Consider the following 25,021-nt stretch of genomic DNA (forward strand, 5'->3'; position numbering starts at 1 on the left):
TAAATGCAACGCTAGATGATTTCTAAAGCTTGAAAGGCCAAATTATTTTTTTTAAGCTTGATATTCCTATCACTCCTGAGTGAGTAAATTCCATTAAATTTGATCAGAAAGTTAATCTGGTCATGAGACATTGTTAAGTGTCTTAAAGGAGTTACAAACTTCAGGCTTTAATGTTTACTAAAAGAAATACATGCCTGAAAAAATGGTGATCTTTTTAACACCCCAGTTATTTACTGTCATTATCTGATGATAATTTTTCATTGACTGGGGATATCTTGGAACTTAAAGCTTACTTTACTGCAGAGCAGTCTGAACCAACTTGAAATAACCACTGAAAAGTGCCTATCAAAAAGTCAATGTGATGAGTACTGTGGTCAGAACCTTTCAGCGTCTAAACCCTTTTGACAGGTGATATTTTATCTTAAAAGGACAGTTCACTCCTTATGCTATGCATCTACTAATATTTACCAAAATGCTGTAATGTCTTGAAATATTAAAACAATCTTGGCTTTCTGATAGCATAGTGGGTGATAGGTGTTGTCAAAATGTAAATGCTGCTGTAAAAGTTGCTGTTAGAATGCACACACACACATATCAATGAGTTTTTTTAATTAATAAAATTGAACAATTCTTTAATTCTGAGAAAAACATTGCACAGTTTTCAAACAAAGAGTAGTGGACTGGTGTACTGAAGTTGAGATTTTTAAGGAATCCTAAATCTGTGGCAGATCACTTTCCTTTATAAAATAAATACTGATGTTGAAGTGTTCAGTTCAACATTAAATGATCACAACCACAAGGCAAACAAACAAAAATCCAGATGAATGGAAATTTTATACAGTTAAAAGAAAAAACATACTTCTTTCTACCCTCACCCAACATCAGGTTTTAATCAAGAAAACTGATCTCACTGGTACAGAGACTATGTCTGAAATTTCCGAAATTATAGAAGTATTTCCAATCAAATTTTATCCTCCCCAATCCCCAATCATTCAGAGTCCTTATTACTTTTATTACTCGAAACCAAGAGTGGGTAAAATTTTGCAGGTTGGTCTCAAATAGTAAGCTATGCGGTAGGCCAGCCTAAAAAATTCTAAGTAACATGCTAGGTGACTACAGAACACACCTAGTGATCATGGAATGGACAGTAAAGGAGTACATAATGGCATTCACTTATCAAATTTATTGTGTAAAGTGAAGCTATTTGAATTCATTCACAATAAAACTTTTAAAAACATTTTGAAGGCAGTCTTCCCTGCTCAGACAAGTCAGTTGTGTTATTTTTATTCTTGTCTGTATTCAAATGCTACGGACTGCCAATTTCCTACTATATTGTACTTAGTAATTTCAATCAAATTAACCTAGGCTGAATAAAAAAATGGAAACATTTTGACAGGGCCAGTCCCAAGATGTATGCAGGCCGCATCCAGCCCACGGGCCATACTTTGCCCACCCCTGCTCTAAACTCTTTAACTCAATGGAAACTACAGCTGCTGGGAAATTCATTTTCTGTTATTAAAAGTAAGATCCAAAAGGAGAATATGCAATATTTAAATAACAATAAAAGTAAAAACATTTTTTTGTGCAATCTTTGCACCAACAGCACAGATAGCTTATAACTTGCATCTCATACTTGATGAATTTCTGGGAGATATCTGAGATCAATTTTTAATCATTTGTGAATATTAGGGATAATCATGCCACAAGATGGGCCTGATCCCGAAATTGTTGATCCACAGCTTGAGAAAGGTATTGAAGGAATACCTCCAGAGTAACTGCTCCACCCTGATAAAAAAAAATTGATTGTCAAATGCTATTCACATGGAAAGTTTTGTAAGGTAAGGCATTTGTAAGGTTTTAAAATCTGGAAACGACGGATAAACTGATTTTTGTAAAGCATCTAATAACATAAAAAAGTCCCACATCACAGAGTAAATGTGATAAAAACATAAAAATCTGTAAATGGTATATGAACACTTCCTTTTGAATTATTATGTATTTTCTATCTTGCAAATGTGTGGCACAAAAATGTTTTTATGAATATTTGTGATGAGACAATAAAGTTGCATTCTGCAACTAAATATAAACAAATGGTTTCTAGCACATCTGTGGCTTAACATGGAGGCTGTACCATGAAAATACAAATAAGACATTTGGGAAGGACTAAAAAGGTGTACATATATAATATAAAAAGTTGGACTACAGCATACTGCTCACTTGTATAAACATGGCATGGGCCATGAAAGGAAGCTTCCTCAAGGTGCGTCCACTTAATCCATGACATTTTCTAAAAACAGACAAGGAGAGCATAAGCATAAATTCTTGTCTTCCATTTTTAGCTATACTGAAGACTATATTATATCTCTAACATTTATGCCATTTTTAAAATTATTTTATCATCCATTACTTAAGACATATCTAAAGCTTTTGTATATGCCTTTCACTGCCAGGTGGTTTGTAGCAATAGAGGCTTCCTGCATGACTATGCTTGGCATCTATACCCATGTTCAAGTTTCCCTTCTTTGCTGCAAAGATCATTTATATTTGGCATTTATATTTGGCTTTGTCATTCTCCACTTCTTGAAGCGAAAGGTGAAAAGTTTTATATTTTCATCTGTAAGCCACAGCTTATTAAAGTCTGCTCAAATGATGAGTCAAATCAGCAGGGGAAGCTATTCTGCAGCCATGTCAATTTTCAGCTCAAAACGAAAAATAAGCACAACACATTCTTAAAAATAATGCTTTGAAAATTTAGTGTGATCAATTTTCAACAAATATTTTTTACTTTTGTTTGACTTAATGAATTTCTTTAAATACTGACTTTTCCAAATCATTTTTTCAAAATATTCTTACTTTTCATGCTTTTCCTGACCTGTACAGACCCTATAGTTAAGTCCTTATTTAGCAAAATCACAGTTGAAATACTCTTCTTGTTAAGAAATAAATCATCCAAAAGCATCTGCACATAGCATGCTTGCAGGCAATTTACTGATTCAATTATGCAGAAAAATACTGACAGAGATATTTCTCTGAGCTGAAGACTGGGACGTGTCGTATTGTTATCAGCAAACCGCATCACTTCCAGTGCCCTCATTTCTAGAAGTTGCTTGGCTGGAGTAATGATACCAACCTGAAATGTAATCAGAATGTACATGTTAACTATTTCTTTGATGCTGTTATATAACTTCTTTTCATTCCTTTTAAAGCTCTCCCCCCTGTCTATTAGCTTTTGTGCCTTAGTTTGTGCCATCTTTTAACTCTTCCTCACCAAAGATACAAATGTCATGCCTACAGTTTAATTGTATCAATTCATCTGTACAAGTTAACTTACTGATAAAATGTAAGATAGACTAAAAGTGTACTGTACCTTTGGTGATCAGTGTTCACATATATTGCTTGCTATTATGTGTTTTGTGTTTATGAGTTCAGACACAATGTATGCCAGCTAAAATGAGTATGTTCAGGTGTAAGGCAATTTATGTATTATACATGTTGCCACAAGTATGTGTGTGTATGCAATGTATATGCACACTGCAGGTGCCAGGAAAGGAACATATAAAAAGAAAATGCTCTGCATTATAATCTACTTCATACTGCATATTATTTTTAAAGTTAGAATTACCTCACACCTGCATGTTCAGAAAGGCACTTGAACTTACCCTCATGAGTTCATTAAGGCAAGATATAAAAATCTTATAGATGGCCCTGGGAGACGGTGGCCCGATGTACTGTTTTATATCTGCCCGGTCAACAAAAGCAAGATCTATGGCTCCAGTTATGTTAGAGGTGGTCAGAATCAGACAGTTGGGGAACCTAAGTTAACAAAATCAAAACTTTTGTTTCCACAGAAAGATGAATCACGAAAGTCACATCAGTCACGAAAAAATTGCAGGCACACACACACCCACAATCTTACATACACTCACACCCACACAGAGTATAAAATGTTTATATGTATGTCATGTGAAGCAATTGTAGGTCTACCCAATGCTGATCGCATAAAAGCATTTTAAAATTTTCTATACAATGTTTGTTGGTAAAAAATGCATACTTATTTCTCACATTAGCTCAAAGTTGACCAATGAATCACTGCAAATGCATGAATATTAAGAATAAATTATCCAACTGATATGACCTTTTTCTGCTTGCTCAGTGCATGAACTATTCAGCTTGAGGAAAAGCATGAACAGTAAGCAAGATGTTTATGCAGTCTAGCCACATGAACAGTGATGACTGAATTATTATTTGTAAACATAAGATACATGATAAACGTTCACTTTCAACACCCTCAATAAAGTCTTCTTCTTCTTTTTTTTTTTTTTTTAAATATAATACTGTGGTATCTCAGCACTCAAACTGCTCCATGTTTGACATTTTGATCCTCAACCAATACTTATGACTGCCTATGCATACTTCTTCAATTGATCAATCTGAGTCAGCACTGCATTGACAACCCTTATGGCATCTGATGGTTCATTTCCATTTAAACAGCTCTTGCGTGCAGCTGTCAAACTTTCAACCTGACAAGACACAGAAGTAATAATTAGCACATTTCCCATTGCCTTTAAAAATAATAAGGACAAAACAAGACAGTGACATGGAGAAGTATTTATCAGGACCAAGTTATTTTCACATAATTTTGTTGTTTTGTTTTTTTTTGGGGGGTGGGGGGGTGGGGTGGAGAATGTTTTTTAACATAAATTATGATGAATTATGCAGCAATATGTCAACGTAAAATTCTATTGCAAATTGAAAAAAAAAAGGCAGAGTGTAGTTTAACACTACTGCCTAGATAAAATACATTAAATGCATTGTTCAATACCTCGTCAATGAGAACACACACAAACAGATCTGGATCTAGCATGTACTCATGCAGCCGTTGAAACATCTTTGTGACCAACTTCCCACTCTGGAAAAACAGAAGTGAAGACTATATCTAAGTCTGGAGATCCTGTAATAATTTTATTATTACGCAGAAGTGCATAAACATTACACAAATGGAGATTTCCATTCCAGTCCATTTGAAGACATGATTGATGAATGAAAATATATAAGTGCATATAAATGAATTAGCATGCCATTTTGTACCTCTGAAAACCACTTGGAGAAAAGACTGTGGCTGTTGATTTCAACCAGCTGCCCACATGGAAAACGGTCTGCTAGACGAATGCAGAGCTTGTGAGCAAGGGCTTTACATAAGGATGTTTTGCCTGTACCTGGAGGACCTGTCCACAAAAAAGTTTTTAAAATTCTCATCTCTGGCAGCACCAATGTGAGAAAGATAAATGGGCAGTTTGGTCTAAAATTGAGAAAATTATTTAAGTCAAAGAAATAGGAGATGTGCCTAAGCATTTTTGTGTGTGTGTGGTAAGAAGAAAGAAAACCAACACAATCCAGGTGTATTGCCCATGCATGATCCCTGTCTCTAGGTATGCATGTGTATGTCAATAAAAGTGTTATTTTGGCTATAGTATGTGAAACTTTTTATTAAGTATGATGATGAGCCCTGAAAAAATGAAGATTGCAGGCAATATGACACTGTCTACTTGTAAAACATGCGAGTGTCTGGTCACTGCACTCTCACACACAATAATCCATTCATGTATGCACATGCAATATGATACATCCATGTAAATGGAGATACATTGACACATACATTGCAACAATTTCTAGTCTATGACACTAATGCCACAGAAACAAAAGTTTTGAAAATTACTGACCACCCAGGTTTAGAAACAAAAATAATAGATACCTTGAAAGGGGAAGAGAGGGTGAAGGACATGAAAGTGACTAAAATTAAACCTATAAGAATGTTTCCTCCCTATATTTCCTAAAAAAAATGTATATCTTTTACCCCAGCAAAGTCTTCACACAATATGACCATAATTTATTGAATACTTTATCTGGATTTCTTTTAGGCCTTCTGAAAAAAATTCCTACATTATGTTTCTATTTATTCCAAGAACCTTATAGTCTGTTTGTTTTAAAGAAAATGCAATTTAAAATTTTTTGTTTAATGATTTCTGACTACATGGCAACAACTATATTATCATCTGGATAGTTCTCTATCGAAACAAAAACATCTATGGTACATACCATGAAGAAGAATAACTCTGTTCCAGGATATGATACAACTATTTACATTTTTGTCAGAGAAGATAAGGGTGCTTGTTGCATAATTCAGCAACTGAAACATAATTATTAAAAAATGAAAAACAAATCATATTACTTACACATCTCATTTTGGATAAATAACAAGTTTCATAATTATAACTTTGGACTAAATACTAGTTAACAGAAACTTGTTTAAAATAAGGGATGTATACTGAACACTGTGAACCTTGCCAAACATTTGTCTTGTGACTGAACATCCATACATTGCACTCTTTCTCACATGATCATGCATTCATGTCTGCACACACAATATGATGCACTCACATAAACGGATTCTTCAGTTATAAATATATCAACCAAAAAAAAAAAGAATTCTTTGTATACTCTCTCTTTGATAGCTTCATCATAGACAAGGCTTTCCCACAAACTGTGAAAATGCACTGAGGGAAGTATCCACTGTGTCGCCATGGAAACCTGCTCCTCTTCCATCTCCTCCAAACCTGCTTCATCATGATTGAGGGTGTAAATGTGCACTTGGACTTGGACCTGGCTTAGATCTACACCCTAAACGCAATGAATCATCACAAAAATTAGATCAATAATAGTTATCATTAATCATCATCATAATCACGGACAGATCATTAGTGATTTGATTAATCAAGAAACAAAATTCATATTACACATTCTTATACTTTTCCTTATACTTAATTTGATTGTAATAATTCTACTTGAATGCTAGTTCATGCACTTTCAAATCTTTATTTTTAAGGTAGCTTTAGGACATTAAAATAAGACAGTGGTTTATTTCTCATCCCTTCACTTTTTTCATATTGCTGTTATAGGTCAGGTCTGGCAGGCTCAAGACGTTAAGTCGTCAAAATTATGCCCGGGATTCTTTAAAACATCTGAGTCATCTAGATCCTTTGAAAAGTTAATATCAGGTTCAATCTTTACGTGTTCTGGAAGGCAATTCCAGAGAACTGCTAAACTGTTAGTAAAAGACAATTTCTGCAAATGTTAGTATAACTGAATTGTATATAAATTCTGTAAACTATTTCTTTTTCTGTTTTATTAAGCTTGAAGAATTTGTTAGTATCAGCATCATTAATCTGGTTATTTTATAAATATGTGAGATCCCCTCTGAGGATCTGTGCATCTTAGATTTAGAGAAGGTAACTGTAGTGGTGCAAAGTCTTTCTTTTGTATGGTAAACCCTTAAAACAATTTAATAATCTAGTTGCTCATTCTGTACTCTTTTGATTGCTACAGACTGTCTCATACTCCAAAACTGAAATAATGAGGAATGTGTACATTGAGTTTTAAAGATGTACTTCTGAATCTTTTTTACAACTGGTTGGTGATAGTAACTTGTATTATCCTTGGAATTTCCATGATATATTTTCTATCTAAACATACTCAAAAGGTATTATAAATTCTAATAAAATCACCTTTTCTGGATTAACTAGTTAGCACTTCTATATGGGAAGTGGATAACCTAGTGGCTTGGAGGCTTGATACCTGTGTAGCACAGCTAACTTCCCCATTTGACCCAGCTGGTGGGAATTTTAGTACCTGACTCCACAGAGGGTAGGGAAAGGTAGGGTATCAAGGGAGAGTTGATGGGCAAAGTGAGGTCTGTAACACTTCACTTCCCAGTGACCTGAAAAGGTCATGGGATGACCTATTATTCTTTTTACCTGAGTTTTATAATGTAATCAACTTATCTTAACAGGAAAAAAATTCTATATATTTTTCCTGATGACAAAATGCATTATGAAATGACAACTGTACCTTTCTATCCAGAATAAGATTTTCTGAATCTGATAATGATATTGACTGGATATTCTGAGACAGAATTTCATCGCCAAACTCTGTTAAAACAAAGTCTCCATAAATACATTTCTGCTGACAAAGTATCTTGGACACTCTTTCTTGGATGATAGCATTGCTGGCAACACTGCAATTTTTAAAAAAGTCAAATGTAAAATGCTATAAAGTATATGAAGAATAAGTCACATTACTTTGAGTGGTCATGATGTGAGCGAGTAATGTTACAAATTAGTAAACATAACATGGGCATACACCAAGGAACAAACGAACACCTCTCCATCACTCAACAAATGAGCCCACATGAATATTGATCAGTTCTAAGAACATTAGATAAATCATTCAAAAACAATTTGACAATGATATCTATATTCTCACCCTTCATGGTCCAATACTACTAAGTGCAGGGATTTGTATCACATATACTGTATACTGGGAACCTATACACATCGCGTATTTCATTACTGTCTTCAAAACTGTATGGAGAAAATAATTCAGTGCTTATAAGTATTTATTACCTCTGTAGTTTTTTTAGAACTTCTATATGATAGACCGCTGCATCTTCTTTAGGAAAAGTTTGTACCAGTTCACATACTCCATTCATCATTTTTTTTTTCTGTAATTAAATTTATCCAAGTTCTTGTCCAACGTGCAGCTGCGTACTATTAGCTAGTGCTAACCTTCCGCCAATAGTACTGCTTCTTACATTAAAAAGTAAACATTTGCAGTATTCCTACATTTCTCTTTCGTATAAAACGTTTTGCAGTTTTAAAAACTTTGTGTCAGTAACATTCCCTACCACTATTATATATATTCTTGAACTTCCCGCCAAGCTGAACCACACCGGATGTTGGCGAAATACTAAAGTACATTTACTGCAAACAGAGACACTAAAGTTTAAAGTTTCTTTAGTGTCTTTTCTGCTGGAAATCGAAAAGTCAAAATCACGACTGTTATAAATTATATAATGTGCCTGATAGCAACATTTACATTTTCGATACTGTTGACAGCAGAAGTAATTCTGAGGTGAGAGTTGCAACGATTGACGCCACCAACCTGTATTACACGTTCGTGGTTTTACTTGTTCGAATTATAGGGTCCGTTCACAAAACGTCAGGAAAAAAAGGATTAATTATTACATTTTAAAACTTTTTTGTGACTAAAATAAACGAGAAGTTGTTTAATAATTACTAATTTTTCTATTTAATCTTCAAATTGTACTTTCACTTTCAGTTTCCACATATATAAACTTAGCTGTGAAAGATTAAAACGATCGACATTCACATACACAAGTTCGTGCACATACTGACATAGATGTTTGGCTAATATCTTACTTTCAATGTCCTAGAACCGAAACTATCGATATCTTAAAGCCTGTAACAAAGTGTAAAATTTGTTTATGCTGATCGAGGACTTTAACTTTTTTTAATAGCCTGGGATACGATCGAGTCAACGGGAAACGGCAGATAGAGCGGATCTGGCGCGCTAATTAACTTAGTATCATTAGTAAAAATGAACAACTGTGGCAACGTCAGTCGTCAGACTCATTACACCCAAAATTACACAGAAACTGGTAGGCTGGGAGAAGGGGGATTTGGAATAGTAGTTAAGGTAAGGATATGAAATGATACTTTGTGAAGTCATTTTAATCACTGTTTTTTAACGATGAGTCAGATTTTATTCTACAGAATTTAATATCAATATTAATATTTATATATATTTGAATCATCAGTGAATATTCATAGATTCTTTAGCTTCACGAAAGTGAGTGACAATTATGAATACATTGATGAACATTTTTTAAACAAATTCCCTACTAACCCTATAATAATGGATCTTGCTGATAAGATTTTTACAGTAACAGTATTCCAGTCTTTTACAGTGAAAGATAAACTTTCCAGATTTAAAATTTGTATATTTTTGCAGGCTATACATAATCTTGACCAACAAGAATATGCCATCAAAAAGGTTCCACTTACTGGCACACGAAGCAAGAGGGACAAGGTAAATAAACAAACACATCCTTTTATTTGTGTAAAATACCTCATGAACCTGTAATGTTAGCATGCTCACTAAACACTATTATTTTTGTGTGATTCTTACTAATAAATGATAAACTGACCAAAGGACTTAATTATGAGATGGATAAAAAGCAGTAAAGTTGGAGTTACTGGACCAGAGTCAATGCGGACAGTCTGATTACGAACATACAAGAGACCTAAGGAGGTCAGCAAATAATTAAAGCTATAGATCCATGACTTGCATCTGGTATTACATCAAGGTGTTCCTTGGAGATGTAGGGAAAGGGTGGTAATTATAAATACCTTTTTACCCTGTCTAACTGTGGCCCCAGAAGTGTTTATGAATTTAGATAATATCTTTTGATATGTGCAGTTTCAGTAACCATTTAAATAATTTGTTTGTCTGTTCTGATTTGTTAAGGAACAGAGAGTCTGTTAACCACAATATTTTCAATCTTATGATATGTTTATACAGTATTTGAATGATTTCACTAATTGTAAAATGTAATTCATTCAGATATCAATAAGAACTGTAGCAGTTTTGTTTATTTATTATGAAAGCTGTTGTGCAAAAAACTTGAGAATCGAAATATTTTCAACTTTGGTCTCTTATCACAGAATGCTGATTGGTACACTTGTCTTAATCATCTCAAATGTCACAACCAGATATTTTTGCACTGTAGGTGAGCTCAATAATAAAGCTTACCAATTATTTACACTGAAGAACATTAAACTCTTTTTCAGTATCAGAGGGAGGTCAAAGCCCTTGCAGTACTTAAACATAAAAATATTGTGCGGTATTACACAGCTTGGATTCAAGATGTGTCAGATCCCGAAGGTAATCCAGTGAGCCACTTTTTAAGTGACACTACAAACGAATATGCACTTAAAATAAACTTTTGCATTAATTTTGAGTCCATACAAATGTTTTACCATTACAGTAATATTTAGAGTGTAGACATTTTTTTTTTTTTGTCGCCTTTGCTTTAGTTGTTTGAGACCAGGTGGCTATTTTTAATCTTAACTGTAGTGAGATAAAACTGCTGTCATAAATTGTAGGAAGCAACATTTTTTATAATGATAAATTGCTATTGCAGATTTCATTCGTGAAGGGATTACGTAAGTTTATATGTCATTTACTTCTTTTAAAGTGCTTTGTTTTTCAACAGTTTGTATTAACAAAAATCTTTGTGGCATCTTTATGATCACATCTATGTATCAATCACAGATGTCTGAACAGTCCTTTCCAGCTTGGTATATTCTGTGTATGCATGGGTTTTAAGCATAGATAGCATCTGATAACTTACTGCTGGTATTAATTCATGTAATCTGTTCTCAATTACTTGGCCAGACTCTCATTTGCACTGCACTTTCAAAACAGTTTAGCTCAGGGGTGGGCAATTAATTTTCCCAAGGGGCCACATGAGAAATTGGGATGGTTGTAGAGGGCTGGACTAATATAGTTAACTCAAGTTTTACCCAATACTGTATAAATATTATATATACTGGCGGGCAGGCCAGCGGGTGGGCTGGTCAGAGATAGGAGGCGGGCCGGATGCAGCCCGCAGGCCGGCCTTTGCCCAGGTCTGGTTTAGCTGATAGGTTTTATTATTCTCCAAAACATGCTCAGTACTTTTCAAGATTCGAATTAGGCTTATTCTTTAATTCGTGATTGAACAGTTGTTCGGGCTTAAACCCTGTGCATTCGCAGATCATACCCAGTCAGGAAACAATGCCTAGACATCTGCAATCGTTACACCTGCATATATACTGGGTGTGTGCATACACCTATACAAATATACGCATACATAGTGAATTAGTTAACTATAATTTGACTTTGAGATTGAGTTACTTTCTTCTCTTAAGTGACCTATAATTTATTTTTAATTTGGTATCATTTGGCAGGTATGTAGTTTTGTTCTTTTAAGTTCAATGCAGGTGAAAGTGAATCTTTTGTAAAGTAAATACAGAGTCTTGTGAAAAATCATACCAGTGAGAGCTCAGAACAATTATAAAAGCTATTTTGAAAGAGTAGACATTGATGAGAATCACTGATGTGCGCATATTGGAGAAGAATTACAGCTTCCTTTTGTTGAAGTATTATAATGGCTACCTACTTATTTATAGAGCAGCAGAGTAAAAAGAAGATAACCCTATCAGTGCTACAAATGAGTAGATAAATATTTGTGTGAAGTTCTTGCCTAAAAAGTTTTCATGAATGCTCTCTACGAAGTGCACTGATGTTTTCAGTGATGCAGGATCGGAAACATCATCTTATGGATCCAATTTTGGGTCAAGTACAGGAGAGGTACAATTTAAAGATTTTATTTTTAAAAATTGTAATGAAATAGTCTACAAATAAGTGTTCTTGTTTATGCAGTCTTTGTGTTGGGAGAAGACTATTATGAGATTGATTCATTGTCACTGTTGACATGACCCTTGATAGACAAGTTTTAGCTGTCTCAGTCTGCCTATTAGGAGCTATGAAAAATCAGCGCCATCTCACATATTCTTTCTACATGCGCTACCAAAACACTCTTGTCTGTGTGTTTGTTATTTCTTAGCTTGATTACTGCAGCTCCTTACTCATAGGCCGCTTCTCATATATCATTCATAAACTCCAGAAAGTACAAAACTTCGCTGCATATCTGGTGCTTAGAACCAGGAAACAGGACCACATCACTCTTTTCCTTCATTTTCTGCATTGGCTACCCATCCATTTTAACATACAGTACAAGCCATCCATGATGTTTTACTTTCTTTGCAGGCTTCTGCCCTGACTATTTCTGTGAACTTCTTTTCCCCTACATACCAACCAAACAACTACGGTCTTTGTATTATTTTTAGTTACTGTTCAGCAAAACAATGGAACTCTCTTCCCTTCCACATCTGCCGCCTATACTTACCATTGAATCCTATAAATGTGCACTAAAAACACACCTCTTCCTTGATCATTACTAGAAACAGCCCACACAATGCTAGTCCATCTTCAAACCCCACTCCTAATCCTGTCCACTTTTTTTTTTGTGTCCATCAGCTACTTCCCTACTTTTCTTCCTCTGTAGAATCACAAAACTCTCAGTTCTTGTTACCCGATTCTTCTCTGCATTTTCTATATTTGTCATTTATTAGTTATCAGTATTGTTGTTCGTATGTTGTCCATGTCTCATTCTTGTCTGTATAAATCATGTGCTTATTATTATTATTCGAGTTCCCTGCCCCCCTTCTAAACAAAATATAAAAAAAAAATGTGGAAATTTTCTTTACACACTCTGATAAATGTGAACAATAAAAAAAAAACCATGTCAGGATGCAGTCCATCTATAAGCCTTTGAATCAATATGATGTCAACATGTTTATAAATATACCTTTAATGATTTATAGACTTAAAGATGCTGTACTTTCTCATTCATTTTCTTTAACATACATGCATTCATGTGTGCATGCACGCACATAGGTATATGACAAACCTGTCAGAATAAACAACCATAGAGGCAGAAGACAGTTTGTGTTTAAACCTATAGGGTTAATATGTTAATGTGCCCAAGACGTAATTTACAAGATCTTCTCAAACTTAAGTTTACAAAAGCAAGGAAATCCACTTAGGTTTGTTTCTTTGTATTAGGATACTGTGTCCATGATAATATTCATCCAGATGGAACTGTGTTCTTCAAATTTAAGGACGTGGTTGGATGACAGAAATAAGGAGAAATCTTCACTATCAGGTATGAAGGAATAATAGACATTTTCCCTGTTAGACCATAGTTTACATTGTTACACTGAATAATAAAAAATAAGAAAGAAAAATGATAAAGAGATAATTTTATGTATTTTTAAAATTTTGTTCATACAGATTTCCTTTTAAAATGCTTCACATTACTGTGTCTGTTTTTTTGGGGTTGTTTTTAGGTCTTGGCACTGACCGTGTGTGTGTATATATATATATTGTGATGTTTAAGCCTTTTTAAACAAAATTTTGGAAACTACAACTGTCATACTCAAATTATTCAAATTAACTGTCCTTATTAGCCGAAGACATAAGACAGTCTATGCCAATGATGAGAGAGATTTTGGAAGGTCTGGAATTCTTGCATTCAATGAACCTTGTGCACAGAGACTTAAAGGTTAGAGTTACTTTTCTGAGAACTTATCTTCAGAAGAGTATTTGTGATTTTTGTTGATTTGAACTGTAGTCAGCCCAGAATATTCAACTTCGCTACTTTAGATTTATGTCATTTCTTATGCTCAGTGGCAGAAGTTCCATATTCAAGAAGTTTGCTGTGACTTGATGTAGCTGGGGCTGATTTTGTGAATGCAGTTATACAAGGAGCATTAAATCAACATCACACCATTGAAACTTGCTGACAAAGCAAAGCCTTAATATAGTGAATAGACCTTTAAGAAGTGTGTATTAGTACAGTTAATATACTACTGCAACTCTCTTCTTGCTGGGTGTTCACAGTACCTCATCCACAAGCTTGAGAAAGTCCAGAACTCAGCTGCTCGTCTCGTTTTCAGAACTCGCAAATGTGAACATGTCACACCACTTCTTCACTCTCTTCATTGGCTACCAGTTAAAGCTAGAATAAACTGCAAGCTCTCAACTCTATGCTATGTATTCTTTGAAGGTTCCTCAACTATTTAACTGAAATCTTGTCTATCCACTCTCCTGCCCAACACCTTCGCTTTTCATCAGACTTGCGCATTCTATGCCCCCTTCCACAAAGACAGTCACATACGGATAATGGATGTTCTCCATCTGTCCTGCTAAGCAGTGGAACTCTCTTCCACATCACATTCGCCACTCAGACTTCAAAGATACATTAAAACGCTCTCTAAAAACATATCTGTTCACAAAGAACTATCCCTGAAATACTATCCTTAAGTCCCTTGTAATGCTGTCTGTCATGTTAACCATCAAGTACAGCTCTATCTGTTTACATTATCCTTCATACCTTCGTCCATTGCTTTAGGTTCTGTGCCTGTACATATCTCACCATCTATCGGTTAATTTATCATTACTGGTCTGCACAGCGAGTGTGATCTATCTTGGTCATGGTGCTGCGCATTACAAATACCTATTATTATTAGGTTTGGCTTTCTTCCAGGAATTATTTTTGAACTATGTAAATGTGTAACGTTAAATGCATGGAAGTTAAGATAATGAAACATGCTATGTTCTTACCAGCCAGAAAATATTTTCCTACAAAACGGCCAAATCAAAATTGGTGATTTTGGACTCGCCAAAGAATTGAGAGACGATGAGCAGACTAGTGACAGTAGTAAGTATGATTTTATTATCATAAAATCTGCTGTCATCATACTGTGTATGATGTGAGACATATAGCCTTATAGCATCTTCGGCTTTCTTTGAATGCATGTATGTGCCTGCATGTTTGCCCATCCATTCCTAACATTTATCTCCTAACTTAGGAGCTAAAACTGTGCGAAAAAGCCTACTTCTGTATAGTAGGCATGGACCCTGGAGGAAGATATTTTTGGGGTACCTCAAAACTGTCTTGCTTCTTCAGAATATGTATTACTGGATAACATATTCAGGAGCAAAGTGGCATTCGCACAAGAAAGAATATGTAAGCACAGTGAAGTCACCAACAAAGTTGATCCATTGTTGTCTCGATGATGAATCCTACATATGCACTTATTTCATTGCTGTTTTCCTGCTCATTCAACAATGACACAATAGCTTCCACAAAGACTTTATCATCTTTGGTTTCCATATCTGTGCGTGGGCTTTCAAGATTCAGTATTTCTTCTTTGTACTGTACCAGACGACATGACTATATGGAGATTGCCCTCTAGCTACCTCAAATCCAACAACTACAGAATGGTAGGACACCAGTTCAGCTCACCCTCCATCCCCACGTCATGCCAGTGAGCACTCTTTTCCAGTTTTGTGCCCAGGTTCACAAAGTTAAGATGTGTGTCAGCTGTGGTTTCTTGGAGATGCTGTGTGAAGCCTGTGAAGTGCGGTGTGAAGCCTGCTATCTAACGTGGTCGCGGTACTGACTGCCTGTCCTGTTCAGCATTGCCTTGTGAAGTTTGCTGCTCCTTCTACCAGGGACAAGGATGGGTGCAGATCAGAGTCGAAACACAACATTTTTCATACATATATATGTATAGAGAAGTAATGGGACTGGGCGGGGTGGGGATGCAGGGTGTTTTTCTTGTCCCCTATCTGCCGGGACTATATTGGTCCCTGTGTTGTCTAGTATTCTGCTTTTAGATAATTTGGGTAGAAGGTGTGTGTATTGAACAGTATTTGCCATATGTTACAGCATTCTGTTTCCTTCTATGCATGGTGTTCTGTTCATGGTCACACGGTCAATGGCCGTGGCCTAACATCCCCACTCCAGGTCAATGAGTGATGCGGGGCCTTCGATCATGGAGTTGTATTTTCTTCACTCACAAGTTTTCCAACACATGTCAAGTGTTTTTGTCATCCTATGGGGACCTCTTTGTGACTTGGAACAACAAACTTCCGACATTTGTGTCATCAGTTTCTGACCTATTGGCTTTGGCAGTCGATGCTTTGTCACTGAGTAGGGAGAGGCTCACTGCAGATAGCTTTCCTGATTCCACCCACAGTTCTTCTGCCCAAAGTTTTGACAAAGATCAAGGCTTCTTCCAGTGGCCCCACTAAACTGTAGTAGGTCTTGAAACTACGATTTAGCAGACTTGTCGATGGTGGTACCTTGGTAACTACCATCCATACGAGCTGTGTTGAAACAGCCACACAGCATTTTTATCCAGGTCCAGAGAATCTGAACCTTCATGCCTGGGTTTTATTGGGCATGCCATCGAAAATCGGTGTTTCTCCAGTAAAGCAGTGGTGTGCATCGCTGCTTCTAGAAGGCCCTCCATTTTAGAGGTATGTGAGGGAAAGTGGAGGGTTTGTGAGAGGTGGAGAAGTAGTAAGGGATGATCTTTTAGATACTTCCATGGCGAAAGGTGTGGATCTTTTTCTATGGCTTTTCAATTTAAAAAAAAAAAATCCTTGGCTCCAGTAACAATTAGAGGCTATAGTTCTGTATCCCTTCTAACCCATCCAGGTTTTCTGACTAATAATAAACTTCCAGCTTAGTGTCCTCAGGAAGCTACGCTGTTCCCACTACCAAGGTTGTGCATGTTTGATGGATTCCGTTAGGCTCCAGAATCAAGATGTCGACCTCATGCAGAAAGGGATGTCGGCATCTGTTTTTACTAGTGTGAGAAGGAAAGACAGACATTTCAGCGCAATCTAGCGCAACCTGGATCAAGGCAGTCATTAAGGCAGTTTATATATCGCTGTACCCAATAGCAGTGTCTCTAATTTATGCCTGAGTGCATGAGGTTTGAGTGGATGTCACTAGTCTAGCCTTTTCGAGGAATGTAGCCCTGAAAGATATTATTCAATAGGCTGGTGTACCAACTCAACATTCGCCAGGTTCTACCTGTGGGACCTTTCACCCCATTCTGTTTCCTTGGATGCAATCAGCTATGTCTTGGCAGTGCAGCATGTCGCAGGCATGTCAGCCAGTTTGAAGGCAGTCTAGCGATAGCACAGTCAAGGCGGCCTCGCAGTCTACAGCCAGGCTGGATTTGGGGTATGTCACTTTTGTTTCTTTCGCCTAGCATGTCACTAGATTTGCTGCCAGTGTGGGCTGCTACTCCCTCCACCTGTTATTCTCCATCTGGTTCAGTACGAAGAAATACCATTTTTGATAGTAAAATTTCTTTCTTTGAGTACTTACCGGATGGCATGACTGCTAGCTCCTTTCCACCACCTCCCCACAGTGGGTTTCAGACTCAGTCCAAGCAAAAAAACTAGAGAAGTGTGTGCTCACTGGCATGAGAGATGGGGAGGAAGTGAGCTGAATTTGTGTTCTACGGTTCTTTGGTCATTTTACCTGAATGGAACTGAACAGCTGGATTTGAGGTAGCTAGAGGGAAATCTTCACGTAGTCATGTCATCTGGTAAGTACTCAAAGAAAGAAATTTTACTACCTAGAAGGGCATTTTCAGGGTAACATAGCTGTGCTGTGGTCAGCCATGATTCTGCTGATGCTTACAGCACACATGGCTTCAGTCCCAAATGGAGATTTGAACAGAAGAGGAAATTGTTTTTATTTAATTTCTCAAGATTTGTGTTTCTCCTCAGGATTTCATGCGAGGCATTAATATCGGATATGAAAGAGATCTTTTGAATGTTATGTCTGTGCAACCCTATTAATTGTGTTTTAAGAGCAATTTGTTTTATTTTCAATTCCAGGTAGTGCTGGAACAAGTAGATTATATGCTGTTGGCACAGCTCCTTATGCTGCACCTGAAGTGTCTGGTGGAACTCTCAACCCTACTTCTAAGGTATCTTATAGGAAAGATTGTTGCTTTTAGCATAATCATCATTCTTAAAATTTTTAGTTTTGGTCTGAAAGAAGATTTAATAATAATATTTAACAACAGCAACAGCTGGAGGATTTGTTTGGGCAGAATCTTGCTTATATAAGAGCACATGCTCCATGCTTGACATATTATCTAGGTAGCATCAAGATCTGGAAGGAAAACCTCAGAAAAGCCCCCTTCAACATATGCTGGTTTTGCACAGAGAAATCTTCCCACATTCGTAACAAGTATGTGATAAGAAAAACATCTTAGGTAGAAAAGTTGCAACAAGATTTCTGCATTAAAGGGATCCTCAAGGCTTGTGATAAGGGTGTGGCAACGGTCAAACATTTCAAAAATATATTTAGTTACAATTACAGAGCACGAGAGCAATACAATAATGATTCGTTTCTCACTTAATTACCACTTATTAGCACTATTTCGGTTGTCGATATTTATAAAATTCGAAAAAATCCAGTGAAATCGACCCTTGTGTCCTTTCGCCGAGTAACCACAATATCTTCCCGAGATGGTCAAGCAGATGAGCAGGAAGTGTCTGTGGTCATTGTGACGTCAGTCAGAGATATACAGGAAGTGTCTGTGGTCATTGTGACGTCAGTCAGAAACGTACAGGAAGTGTCTGTGGTCATTGTAACGTCAGTCAGAGATGTACAGGAAGTATCTATGGTCATTGCGAAGGTATGACGTCATCGGTGGTATCTCGTGAGTTTATTTAGGTTTTAAAGTGAATGTTTTCAAAGCACAGTTTCAAAAATTATAGAAAACAGTCTGTTTCACTTGGTAAGCAGTCCTGGTCATATGTCGTAAGGTCACGTGACGGAGAACGAGACTTCGTCTAAGTAAACGAAAGAGTCCTATATAATTTCCCTTCTTAAACACAACATGATATAAAATCTTCAACTTTTCTCACATGAACAGATGCGAAAATAGACGAGATTCAAGTGGATCATACTCTTGACACCATTCTAAGCAGTTTTATTTTGCCTTTAGAATGCCTTTAAAGCATTGGAAGTCAGATACCTTTAAACTCCTTGGCTTTCACCCCAAATCTTACTGAAGCTCAAAATTTTATTGTAAATGTTTGCATTAAGGAGGTTAAAGTAATCTTTGTCATGTGAGTGGTTTCATCAAGCAGTAATATTTATCAATGTACAGGCGTGTTTACCAATCATGGCTAGCATTTAGTGACCTTGATGTGTTACAGAGTGATATATACAGCCTGGGTGTTATATTTTTTGAGACCTGTATTTGCATTCATACAAAAATGGAACTCTACAAAGTTCTAACGGAGTTTAAGGAAGGAGAATTTTCAGCTCCAGTAACATGGTCTAAGCAGGTAATAGTTAAATTTCTATGTCATATTCTAGTTAGTATTGGCTAGGAGAGTTTTAATTAATAAGAAGCAATATCAAATATTGCCCAGAAGTGTCAGAAGTAAAAAATCTAAATAGTTTAATTTCCTTATTCATTTTTGCTTTGTTACCTTTAATTCAGTCTTCTTGCTTTACTTGGACAGTGCTTGGCAATGATTTATACAAACTGTGCATATGTTTTTGAACTAGACATCATGCTTGAGTGGTGCATCTTCATTGTTTTAAGAAACAGTAGTCAATTCTACTTCTGCATACTATTGAAATGTTTAGTGAGTTTAAAACTGCTCCTTGTTTTTTTATGAAAAGAGCTCTTTTAAAACATTATGATTGATTTCAAGAAAACTGTGCAGGTTTTATTACTACTGGTCAGCTACACTGATCTTTTTCTCTTGATTCCAGGCAGAAACTATCAAAAACATGCTCACTGGTCTGCCAGACAAGAGGCCTTCAGCAAAAGAGCTGCTTTCAGGGCCACTGTTTACTGATGCTGAGGTGAATATTTTGTCAGGATAAACCTCTTTGCAGTTACTGAAGCTGGTTTTAGATTAAAATATGTGTTAAAATTTGATTTAAAAGAAAGGTATTTTTCAGCAATTTTTTGTAACCACTCCTTGATTTTTTTATGAAAAGAACACTTTTAAAACATGGACTGAATTTTAAACAAACTGTGCAGGTATTAGTATAGACGACTGCTGGTCTGCTGCACTGATCTTTTTCTCTTGATTCCAGGCAGAAACTATAAAAAAACATTCTCACCAGTCTGCCTTCAGCAAAAGAGCTGCTTTTGTTTACTGATACTGAGCTGAATATTATATTAGAAATAACCTTTTCACAGTTACTGAATTTGGTTTTAGATTAAAATATATGTTGAAATATGATGAAATAAAAAACAGGTTATTGTTTCAGAAATATTTATTAATTTCCTTTTTATTTACAATCATGTCAGCGACAGGTATTTGGATTTTAGGAGAGAGAGAATATTTGGCAATGTGTGCTCTTATAAGTTTGATGTTATAGCTTTGAATAACAGTTTATAGCCTATTACAGACTAAACAGTTATTTTTCTTGGTAGGTTGTGTGTGACCCAGAAGAAGCAGAACCTAATGCTCCAGTCTCATCTTCACCCATAGGTGGGTTAACACCATGAATAACACCGTGAGCACGCATGCCACTATATTCTTGATCAACATCCCTATCTCTGAAATAAAATTGTTTTCTTTTGCATCACTTTCTTGGACATTTTTTATTATTTTTTTATTGAACAAATTACTTCAAAATGCGTAGGTTTAAATTTATTTAGAAATGTTTTTGGTATCACAAAAAACCAGAAAGCTTTAAAAGTTTATTTCATATTTAGCCATATTAGTAGGCATTTAGCCAGAATGTCTCAAACAAAACTCTATTTTTTCAATATATTATTATAAATATACACACTGGCATGCATACATGTATAGACCATTCAACAAACACACATATTTCTAGAGGCTTGGTGGATGAGAGTGAAGTGATGGGCATGAAGTGAAGGGGACATGGGTAGTAGAGAATGGGAGACAATTTGTCAATTAAAAAGCTTATGGTTTTGTTGTTATTTATAGATTCACGTCTGTAGATAACTCAAATTTTTTGCCTCTTCTTTTATTTTATCTCTGATTAGATTGTTTTTGATGCTAGTAGATTGGATTTTAAATATCTTGTTTGATTTCTCATTTGATACTGATAGATTCTGAAGCTAATCATACAAATCCTATTGGTGCACTAAATGAATTAGCGATGAGGCTGTACTTAAAGCCAGAGTACACCTTCACTAACACAGGACGATCACCTAACATGCCTGAGTAAGCGACATTTTTGTTTTTGGAGCACCTAGATTCTGACTAAGTACCATAGTTAAATTGTAAGGTTTGTTAACTAATGAGGACATACGTAACCTTTTGCTTAGACTTTTGTCTGGTTCTGGCCTGTTTTCTCCCATTTCAGTGCCATGTTGCCATACATTCATTTCGAGGTTTTATTTTGACTTTTTTTAGATAGCTTTTTAAATTTTACCACCTTAGGTGTTATAGTCATGAAATGATTTTTATTTTCACGCTCCATGGTAATTTCATTTTCTGAATGTCTTTGCATGATACAGGTTTTCATACATAGTGACTGTTGGGAAAGATTCCTTCGAGTCCCCTCAGAAATGCAGAACCAAGAAAGAAGCAAAAGCAGCAGCAGCACTGTTGGCTTATTGTCATCTTAAGCCAGTGGAAAGGAAACGCAGTATGTTTAATGGGATTATCTTTCGCTTATCTTTTTTATTAAAATAATTCCTTTTTTAAGAGTAAAACAAGCACATAATTTAATATGGATTTCCAGGGAATGTCACTTTGTTGCAAAATTAACTTTTAATTTTTTTATTACTTGGTAACCATTCGCCAAGTGGTAAATAAACAAAAATCAAAAAATTAAAAAAAACTGTTCCGGCTAATTCAATCTTGTAATAATAAAACTGATATTTGTTATAAGCATTCATAGTTTCAGTGCATGGACTGTGTTTAAATTCAATTTATAAGTTAGTAAGCTTTGGATATAAGTATATTCTGGCTGAAAGTGTCAGAATATATTGGAAATGGATTGAATCTTGAGTTCATTCATAACCCTGTTATGTGTTTGCCTGAAAGAAACCAAGAAGGTCATCTGAATTCTTTAATAGATCCTTAATTTCTGCTTAATTTTTATTTGCAGAGTCATAATGTTGGTGCAGCATGTCAAGTTTCTTCTGTTCAGAGTTTGGATGGGTAAATGTTTTAAATGTTGCATTAAACAATATTTTAAACATGTACATATTTACATTTGAGATATTCAGATGTATCAGAACTGAGATTGTTAGTGGAGCTAAGTTTTAAGAAACATTTAATCTAGAATTTCTAGACGATTCAGAAGCCAGTTATATGAAATATGCAGTATACACAGGTTCTTTCTTGGACAGTGTCATGAACACTAAAGATGTAGTCGTGTGTTATAAATCAATTATGAGGGGTTACTAGTCAATACATGTGTTGTTTGGGGTCTTTTAAAAAGTAAAATTGCGATTGTTTCTTCTCATATATCAAAAGACATTTCCAAACATTAATTTTTTTTCAAATTGATGATTTATTGGATGTATAGCCTCTTTTGTGTACATGTTTTGCAAGCATTAATTTTGACCAGGAATAATTCTGCACATTCCAGTTTACAAACTGCAAATTCCTACAACTTTACTGAATTGATTTTTACTGTTTCAGGAAACAAGACACGGAAACCCTTTCAGATTCATTTGGTGCTATATCTTTATCTGAAGATGGTATGTTTTCCACAAGAGAGTCGTTATTTGGTATGTCACAAAAGGAAATTTATAACCACATGCAGTCTTTGGTCATAAGCACCTACTTTAGTAGAAGCAGTTATAGGTGAAGTTTTAAAAAAATGTTACATTTAGCTGCACACTTGTTATCAAATTATAATCTTAATCTTCCTGCTTTATCTCGTCTAGAATTATTTGTATGTTTGAAAATCAGATATATTAAAAGTGAAACATATCAGCTTAATCTCTTATTTTGGGGTGTGGAGGTGTAATTTTTGTCATCTTGTAAAATGAGATCTATCTGAACTGTTGCTTTGCCTCAAGATGGCACTGCAAGAGAAGGGACTCTGGAAAAGGATCCTGTGAGCGCTTTCATGGAGCATGCCCAGGCTACACACCAGACAGCTCGTTTTGTTGTACTCCGACAGTCTGGACCACCCAATCAGCCTGAGTCAGTCATGTTTGAATGCGTTAAATGATTTTAGTTCATATATGAGTGTTTGCATGAAAGTTTGTCTAGATAGAGTTCTTGATTTAGGCTTGATGACACATCTATAAACTGTTCCCTGTACTGCAATTAAATGAAAGTTCCATGCAGACTGTAATCAACAAGACTGTCTTTTCTTGTAGCTGACCTAACTTAACAACTTTTTCATGAATCTCATCTATTGCATAACAAAAAGGAAAATTCATTCATCCATTTCTGACAGCAGACTTTACATCATGTTAATATAAGAGTTGAAGTTATGATGATTTTATTATTAAATATTTGATTATAATAAGAGATCAAAATAATGAAGAATGCTATTTTGTATATAATCTGTATAGTGTTAACTGCTTGCTCATGCAACCTACACTGCTCTGACTGTTGTAATTTTCCAATTTGCAGGTTTGAAATGGCTGCTCAGCTAGGGGAGAGAAAGTTTCGTTCAATAACTTCCAATAACAAAAGGACTGGTCGCAAACTTGCTGCAATAGAAGCATTGAAAGATCTTAAAAAAATATGACCACTTGATTTTATGTACACCAGATGATTTCGTACATTCAGTTTGAAATTCTAGCCATGGTACTTCCAGTTTTGTGGCTTTTTAATGCTGATGTCATTTAGGTATTATAAACTTATGGCTTTTGTAGCATCCTGTACAAAAATCACTCAAATTGCTCAGTGAAATGTGGTTGGACAAATTTCGTCTAATCTGTATTTTTTTGCTACATTGATCCACTGTCCTCTGAACCATGAATCCATTGGGAACATTAATATCATCTTTGGTTTCCATATCTGTGCTTGAGCTTTCAAGGTCTGATATTTTCTGGGTAACTTGATTATTGATTTAATACTGTTTTTTAATGTCATCTTGAAATAAGACTGTTGATAATTGACATGTCTGCTGCAGGATAGCAGTTAGAGATGGTATATATAATGATATACCTTTGTTTTTGATATTGCTTTAGTTGCTGGCTCAGAGTGAAACACTTATTCTCCTACCCCCACCAACACCACCTCCCCAACACACACACACATATCTCTCTATACTTTTACTTGTTCTTATTTTATGAATACAGCCTATTTTACTGTCATGGATGGCAGATTGCCTTGTATTGAATAGTCTTCAGCTTCTGTCAGTGAGATGAACCACAAAGATCTCAAATGAGTTGCACTTTTTGTCTAAAAGAATTGTGCTTTGCTTTGCCGCATAAATTAGAAGAGCAAACAAATGTGATTTTTATTCAATATTTTATAGCATTTACCTTTGTGGCATTAACAGTATTGAAAACTGTGATTTTAAAAAAGCAAATAAACTGCTACAAATTGTTATATTAATCTATAAACAGCATTGTGTGTGTAATCCTATAAATCATTGGCTTTGCTATGGCTCCAAATGTATTTATTGGATTGCTGTCTCTAAGTAGCTATTCCAGAGAGAGGTACAGACCCAGGTAACAAATTTCGTTCACTGACT

General features: G+C 35.5%; 2 protein-coding genes across 5 annotated transcripts; one reads left to right on the top strand and one right to left on the bottom strand.

Moving 5' to 3' along the window:
* Positions 1-602: 602 nt before the first annotated feature.
* On the bottom strand, positions 603-8,792 carry LOC112577123 (pachytene checkpoint protein 2 homolog). The gene is made up of 11 exons (XM_025260087.1): positions 8,460-8,792; positions 7,906-8,071; positions 6,499-6,678; positions 6,097-6,187; positions 5,089-5,225; positions 4,823-4,909; positions 4,414-4,520; positions 3,660-3,813; positions 3,018-3,130; positions 2,218-2,287; positions 603-1,785 (listed from the first exon to the last, which is right to left on the bottom strand). Exons 1-11 carry the CDS (start codon positions 8,546-8,548, stop codon positions 1,696-1,698), a joined length of 1,284 nt encoding a protein of 427 aa, XP_025115872.1. The 5' UTR covers positions 8,549-8,792; the 3' UTR covers positions 603-1,695.
* A 591-nt stretch (positions 8,793-9,383) lies between these two features.
* Positions 9,384-24,876, top strand: LOC112577124 (eukaryotic translation initiation factor 2-alpha kinase 1-like). Of its 4 annotated transcripts, none has more exons than XM_025260089.1 (18): positions 9,384-9,552; positions 9,868-9,945; positions 10,707-10,800; positions 11,060-11,081; positions 12,213-12,270; positions 13,588-13,687; positions 13,992-14,086; positions 15,151-15,244; positions 18,226-18,323; positions 19,567-19,698; positions 20,135-20,227; positions 20,808-20,865; positions 21,456-21,570; positions 21,867-21,997; positions 22,463-22,515; positions 23,002-23,090; positions 23,385-23,511; positions 23,950-24,876. In XM_025260089.1, the coding sequence occupies exons 1-15, from the start codon at positions 9,454-9,456 to the stop codon at positions 22,468-22,470; spliced, it is 1,275 nt and encodes a 424-aa protein (XP_025115874.1). In that variant the 5' UTR covers positions 9,384-9,453; the 3' UTR covers positions 22,471-22,515; positions 23,002-23,090; positions 23,385-23,511; positions 23,950-24,876. The 4 variants fall into 4 exon arrangements, with proteins under 4 accessions (XP_025115874.1, XP_025115873.1, XP_025115875.1 ...); XM_025260088.1 differs by having other exon boundaries at positions 23,002-23,060; XM_025260091.1 differs by having other exon boundaries at positions 9,385-9,552; positions 18,232-18,323; positions 23,002-23,060.
* Positions 24,877-25,021: the final 145 nt, after the last annotated feature.

This window comes from Pomacea canaliculata, linkage group LG12, assembly GCF_003073045.1.
Source record: "Pomacea canaliculata isolate SZHN2017 linkage group LG12, ASM307304v1, whole genome shotgun sequence".
NCBI classification, from domain to species: Eukaryota; Metazoa; Mollusca; class Gastropoda; order Architaenioglossa; family Ampullariidae; genus Pomacea; species Pomacea canaliculata.